Raw genomic sequence first — 7,789 nt, forward strand, 5'->3', positions numbered from 1 at the left:
CACACACACACACAGTGTCCATCATTCACATTCATCGTGTGTGTGTGTGTGTGTGTGTGTGTCTGTGTTCAGATGACTATGCATTCATGGGTTCTCAGATCATCCAGGAGGTCGTTAAGGAGCTGGTGACTAAAGGTCTGGACGGTGCTAAAGTGCTGCTGCTAGCCGGGAGCAGGTGACCAATCACTGACGGGATCCCAAATACAAATCCTGCTCATTTTCTCCATAAACCTATAAACTGTTTAAAGGGGTTATGACATGGATTTAAAAATATATTTTAATATGTTCCTTTAGGTTTACTTATAATGTTAATAAAGTTTTTTTGCACAAAAAAAAAAAGATTCTTTTCAAACCTCGTTCTGACCCTCTGTCCCCTGTTTTAAGGGGCGTGTCTTTTAAGGCTTGTCAGTAATCAGCCACTGTTATGATTGGCTAACGTCATTGCATAGGAAACCGTATCGACGCCCCCTCACTATTGCATGTGAGTGTCTGGAAATGACAGTTTTTTTTTCATGTCAAAACAAAGCATTATGAAATCATTTACTTATGGTTTGTGATGCAGCTGCACTCAGATCTAGCAACGCTTCATCTCTCAACAAATGATTCTTTGTGAACTCTCCATGACACTGTGCCTCGATTACAAAACAAAATACTCAGACACGATCCGGGAAGCCATTAAAAATAAACTATCCACTTGTTCCTTATGCTGGGATCCTTCTGATATCTGTCCAAACAAAGACGCAAACGAGCTGTTTAAACCAAACGCATCAAAGCTAATGTTCTTTCATTGCATTTGTCCTTTTGATGACAGACTCGAGCGCATCTGTATACTGTATCCAGTGTAGACAACATAGCGGCAGTGATTGTGATTTCTATTTGCTTTTGACGCGACCCGACTCGCTCATTCAGTGTAATCAAGTGTCAGCCGTTAGCGACTGAACGCCAGTGGGCGGGAAGATGACTATCTGTCGATATCTTGCACTGGAGGCGTGTTTATGCAAATGTTTGCACCTCATCATTGTGATGTCATCATGCACCTCAGATCCAAACGAGCTGTTTTTGGAGCTTGATTAAACAAATGCTTTGTTTATAACGAGGAGGATGTTTTAATGTTACAAAGACCTCTTACATTCCAAAAGATCCAGGCAAATTTAATTTCTCCTGTCATGTGTATACCCCTTTAAGATATATACTATTATAATATATATAATATAATGTGAGCTGTGAGGCTGTTAATCAATGCTTTATGCTCACAGTGAGCAAATCATGCCAAACGAGCTCTGCCCACTCCATATTTTAGTATTATATACTATTAGAATATTTACTAACATTTTAATTGCCTTTAATTTTTTTAATTTTATGTTTGTCTTTTTTAAAAATACCTATTTAGCTTTATTTTTATTTCAGTTTCAGTTATTTTAACACTTCAACTTATATTTCATCTATTAAACTTATTTATTAGTTAAATACTTATAATTTTTATTCAAATTCATTTGTTTTTCTAAGTTTAGGTCGTTCGTCAAATGTATACATTTTATTTCAGTTAACAAGATTACTTTTACAACTTCAATATAGTCCCAAATATAATTAAATATTTGTATATACAATGTAATAAACTTAAAATGTTACATCTACATTTCTATATATCTTAGATGAGTTTGTGTCTTCATCAGGTTTGTAGAAATGACATTTAATTATTGCAGGTTTACGTCATATTCTGAGTTGCATTATTTTTTATTCATTTTGAGGACTACTGAATCTGTTTTTTTGTGTGTGTGTGTGTGTGTGTGTGTGTGTGAGTGAGATGAAATAATGCATATTCATATTTATTATAGAACTACAGTAACATCTTCTGATTTCTCTCAACATGGGGACAGGAGAGCTGTCAATCAATAAATTGGAAAAAAAAAAGTAACTTGCGTTACTTATTTGAAAAAGTAACTCAGATATTCTCTTGTAAATTAAAAAGTAATGCGTTACTTTACTAGTTACTTGAAAAAAGTAATCTGATTACGTAACTCGCGTTACTTGTAATGCGTTACCCCCAACACTGCTTATACTATCACACTGACATTATGATTGAGCTATTAATGTGAAGAGAGCAGAGATCCATGTGCATTTATCAACATGAATGAGCATGTGGAAATGGCAGACACCATGTGCTCATGAGCAGGCCTGAATGTGCTGCCGCCCACATAACTGACATGCTCCAGCGTGCCGCAATCTCACTGTCTCACTTGACAGCTTTCTCTGCCAGCTTAATGGAAACACAAGACGTTTTATACAAACAGACACTTTATACGCACACACCTACAGGCCTCACACTGCTGCACACTCCACTGGCTCTTTTGAAAGAGCACCTTCAATTTGATGCTGCATTTTGTGGCAGAGAAGAAAGGTGAAGGATAGAGAAGTGATAAACAGGAAGAGGAGCTTCATTCAGGTACAGCATCACTCCATCTGATAGGACGCCTGTCCTCTCTAAATAAATGCTTTACTCACTCAATGAGATGTTAACACACACACACACACACACTCACTGCCATCACACACACACACACACACACACACACACACATGCACACTGCCATCACACACACACACACACACACTCACACTCTCACACACACACACAGTGTCCATCATTCACATTCATCGTGTGTGTGTGTGTGTGTGTGTGTGTCTGTGTTCAGATGACTATGCATTCATGGGTTCTCAGATCATCCAGGAGGTCGTTAAGGAGCTGGTGACTAAAGGTCTGGACGGTGCTAAAGTGCTGCTGCTAGCCGGGAGCAGGTGACCAATCACTGACGGGATCCCAAATACAAATCCTGCTCATTTTCTCCATAAACCTATAAACTGTTTAAAGGGGTTATGACATGGATTAAAAAATATATTTTAATATGTTCCTTTAGGTTTACTTATAATGTTAATAAAGTTTTTTTGCACAAAAAAAAAAAGATTATTTTCAAACCTCGTTCTGACCCTCTGTCCCCTGTTTTAAGGGGCGTGTCTTTTAAGGCTTGTCAGTAATCAGCCACTGTTATGATTGGCTAACGTCATTGCATAGGAAACCGTATCGACGCCCCCTCACTATTGCATGTGAGTGTCTGGAAATGACAGTTTTTTTTTCATGTCAAAACAAAGCATTATGAAATCATTTACTTATGGTTTGTGATGCAGCTGCACTCAGATCTAGCAACGCTTCATCTCTCAACAAATGATTCTTTGTGAACTCTCCATGACACTGTGCCTCGATTACAAAACAAAATACTCAGACACGATCCGGGAAGCCATTAAAAATAAACTATCCACTTGTTCCTTATGCTGGGATCCTTCTGATATCTGTCCAAACAAAGACGCAAACGAGCTGTTTAAACCAAACGCATCAAAGCTAATGTTCTTTCATTGCATTTGTCCTTTTGATGACAGACTCGAGCGCATCTGTATACTGTATCCAGTGTAGACAACATAGCGGCAGTGATTGTGATTTCTATTTGCTTTTGACGCGACCCGACTCGCTCATTCAGTGTAATCAAGTGTCAGCCGTTAGCGACTGAACGCCAGTGGGCGGGAAGATGACTATCTGTCGATATCTTGCACTGGAGGCGTGTTTATGCAAATGTTTGCACCTCATCATTGTGATGTCATCATGCACCTCAGATCCAAACGAGCTGTTTTTGGAGCTTGATTAAACAAATGCTTTGTTTATAACGAGGAGGATGTTTTAATGTTACAAAGACCTCTTACATTCCAAAAGATCCAGGCAAATTTAATTTCTCCTGTCATGTGTATACCCCTTTAAGATATATACTATTATAATATATATAATATAATGTGAGCTGTGAGGCTGTTAATCAATGCTTTATGCTCACAGTGAGCAAATCATGCCAAACGAGCTCTGCCCACTCCATATTTTAGTATTATATACTATTAGAATATTTACTAACATTTTAATTGCCTTTAATTTTTTTAATTTTATGTTTGTCTTTTTTAAAAATACCTATTTAGCTTTATTTTTATTTCAGTTTCAGTTATTTTAACACTTCAACTTATATTTCATCTATTAAACTTATTTATTAGTTAAATACTTATAATTTTTATTCAAATTCATTTGTTTTTCTAAGTTTAGGTCGTTCGTCAAATGTATACATTTTATTTCAGTTAACAAGATTACTTTTACAACTTCAATATAGTCCCAAATATAATTAAATATTTGTATATACAATGTAATAAACTTAAAATGTTACATCTACATTTCTATATATCTTAGATGAGTTTGTGTCTTCATCAGGTTTGTAGAAATGATGTTCCTTTAGGTTTACTTATAATGTTAATAAAGTTTTTTTGCACAAAAAAAAAAAGATTATTTTCAAACCTCGTTCTGACCCTCTGTCCCCTGTTTTAAGGGGCGTGTCTTTTAAGGCTTGTCAGTAATCAGCCACTGTTATGATTGGCTAACGTCATTGCATAGGAAACCGTATCGACGCCCCCTCACTATTGCATGTGAGTGTCTGGAAATGACAGTTTTTTTTTCATGTCAAAACAAAGCATTATGAAATCATTTACTTATGGTTTGTGATGCAGCTGCACTCAGATCTAGCAACGCTTCATCTCTCAACAAATGATTCTTTGTGAACTCTCCATGACACTGTGCCTCGATTACAAAACAAAATACTCAGACACGATCCGGGAAGCCATTAAAAATAAACTATCCACTTGTTCCTTATGCTGGGATCCTTCTGATATCTGTCCAAACAAAGACGCAAACGAGCTGTTTAAACCAAACGCATCAAAGCTAATGTTCTTTCATTGCATTTGTCCTTTTGATGACAGACTCGAGCGCATCTGTATACTGTATCCAGTGTAGACAACATAGCGGCAGTGATTGTGATTTCTATTTGCTTTTGACGCGACCCGACTCGCTCATTCAGTGTAATCAAGTGTCAGCCGTTAGCGACTGAACGCCAGTGGGCGGGAAGATGACTATCTGTCGATATCTTGCACTGGAGGCGTGTTTATGCAAATGTTTGCACCTCATCATTGTGATGTCATCATGCACCTCAGATCCAAACGAGCTGTTTTTGGAGCTTGATTAAACAAATGCTTTGTTTATAACGAGGAGGATGTTTTAATGTTACAAAGACCTCTTACATTCCAAAAGATCCAGGCAAATTTAATTTCTCCTGTCATGTGTATACCCCTTTAAGATATATACTATTATAATATATATAATATAATGTGAGCTGTGAGGCTGTTAATCAATGCTTTATGCTCACAGTGAGCAAATCATGCCAAACGAGCTCTGCCCACTCCATATTTTAGTATTATATACTATTAGAATATTTACTAACATTTTAATTGCCTTTAATTTTTTTAATTTTATGTTTGTCTTTTTTAAAAATACCTATTTAGCTTTATTTTTATTTCAGTTTCAGTTATTTTAACACTTCAACTTATATTTCATCTATTAAACTTATTTATTAGTTAAATACTTATAATTTTTATTCAAATTCATTTGTTTTTCTAAGTTTAGGTCGTTCGTCAAATGTATACATTTTATTTCAGTTAACAAGATTACTTTTACAACTTCAATATAGTCCCAAATATAATTAAATATTTGTATATACAATGTAATAAACTTAAAATGTTACATCTACATTTCTATATATCTTAGATGAGTTTGTGTCTTCATCAGGTTTGTAGAAATGTAGCACTGCATCAGTGTCTCAGCAATGGATGCTCTGCAGTGAATGGGTGCCGTCAGAATGAGAGCTGATAAAAACATCACAGTAATCCACAGCACTCCAGTCCATCAGTTAACATCTGGAGAAGACAAAAGCTGAAACACATCCAGCATTAAGACGTTTTTATATGAGTCTATAATCCATAATAACTCTTCCTCCAGTGAGTCAGTGTTCTGGTGTGAATCAGGAGAGAAATCTGCACAGATCAAGCAGCGTTTAAACAGCTCTAAACACATATGTGGCTGGATTTTGATGCGAGAGACAACAGCAGATGCACTTTTTCACTGGAGGAAGAGTTATTATGGATTATAGACTCTATGTATTTGTTAAAAACGTCTTAATGCTGGATGTGTTTCAGCTTTTATCTTCTCCAGATGTTCACTGATGGACTGGAGTGCTGTGGATTATTGTGATGTTTTTATCAGCTCTCATTCTGACGGCACCCATTCACTGCAGAGCATCCATCGCTGAGACACTGATGCAGTGCTGATCTCACTGCTGAAACACACTGATCTCGGCTGTGTTGTGTCTTCAGCGCCGGTGGTACCGGAGTGCTGCTGAATGTGGACCGTGTGTCGGAGCTGCTGGAGGATCTGGGTCTCGGTTCGGTTCAGGTTCGGGGTCTGGCGGACTCGGGCTGGTTTCTGGATCATAAACAGTACCGCTTCACCGACTGCATCGACACGATCAGCTGTGCTCCGACCGAGGCCATCAAGAGAGGAGTGCGGTGAGACACGCACACATTCACACGTGTTTATGCGGTTATACTGTATGTGGGACCGTGTTTTGTGTTTTGTGTTCAGATATTGGAACAGCGTGGTTCCGGAGCGCTGCAGTCGTGTGTATAACGGCGAGGACTGGAACTGCTTCTTTGGCTATAAGGTTCAGCCCACACTGAAGAGTATGTGACTCCACATCCCCTTCTAGTGTCTCAATCACCAGCACACCACTGACACTTACTGATCACGTAACTATTACTAAAGCAATAAGCCCCAAGAAGGGCCACTCTGAAGGCCCCTTAGCTGTTATAAACTCACCTTAAACCACAGCTTCACGGGGGTTATTGCTTTTATAAAACGGTTATTGCATATACGTAGTAAGATTACACAAAATAAAACAGAGCAAATAAAGTGTAATGATATTAATAAACACAGTATTCTTCCACCAAACAATGTAGCTCCTCAGAAACAGTTGTGGTTGCTACAAAGTGGTTGCCGAGCAACACACAGAAGCTTCGAACGGGGCTCAGCCAATCAGAATCAAAGACCGGAACTATCTGTTTTATAAAAATCATTTTACAGTAGTTGGTTATTTTAGTATTATTGATATACTATTATAGATTTTATTTTGTTGTATGTTTTTGTTATCTTATTTTAATATGTCTATATAGTTTTAGTTTATTTAGTTTGTTATTTTAGTACGTCCAGTTAAACTATAGAAAACCGAGAGATTATGCTTTGGTCTTTTCAGCTTTATTTCAGTTAGGGTCATCATTATAGTCAACTAATATTACATCTAAAAGCACTTAAAACATTTTTGTTATTTAAAATAAAATAAAAAACTGAAATATATTTTTTATATTTTTATATATTTCAGATAAGGCTTATTTAATTTCAAGTAATAAACAAAATGTTTTTATATGGTTTTAGTTAACTGTAATAAACCTGAATAAAATAAATGTTAGAAGAAAAACCTTCTAGAAAACTTTTTTTTATTTTTTATTTTATTTTAGAAAATGAAAAACATTGCTTTGGAAGCTAACTGAAATAAATAAGTACGAAAATTACAAAAAGTAAAGTAAAAAAAGTAAAACTTTATTATTAAAGTCAAAAAACTAAATTATTAAAACCTAAACTAAAATATAAAACAATTTTAAAACTGAATTTTAAAAAATAATTTATAATACTGCAATAGTATTACTGTCTTGAATCTGACATAAGGATGATGAGCGTCTCTCTCTCTCTCTGTGTTTGTGTCTCTCTCCCGCTCTCTCTCTCTCTCTGTCTCTCTCTCTCTCTCTCTCTCTCTCTCTCTCTCTCTCT

General features: G+C 36.4%; 1 protein-coding gene across 1 annotated transcript in view; it reads left to right on the forward strand.

The window, feature by feature from the left end:
* Positions 1–7,789, forward strand: part of notum1b (notum, palmitoleoyl-protein carboxylesterase b) — a 33,262-nt gene that overhangs the window by 17,120 nt on the left and 8,353 nt on the right. The window contains exons 7-8 of the mRNA XM_016249680.1: positions 6,283–6,474; positions 6,551–6,652. Of these exons, the coding sequence (XP_016105166.1) occupies positions 6,283–6,474; positions 6,551–6,652 (294 nt within the window). The remainder of the gene's footprint in view (positions 1–6,282; positions 6,475–6,550; positions 6,653–7,789) is intronic.

The sequence above is a fragment of the Sinocyclocheilus grahami genome, unplaced genomic scaffold (genome assembly GCF_001515645.1).
Source record: "Sinocyclocheilus grahami isolate Dianchi unplaced genomic scaffold, SAMN03320097.WGS_v1.1 scaffold947.1, whole genome shotgun sequence".
Lineage (NCBI taxonomy): Eukaryota > Metazoa > Chordata > Actinopteri > Cypriniformes > Cyprinidae > Sinocyclocheilus > Sinocyclocheilus grahami.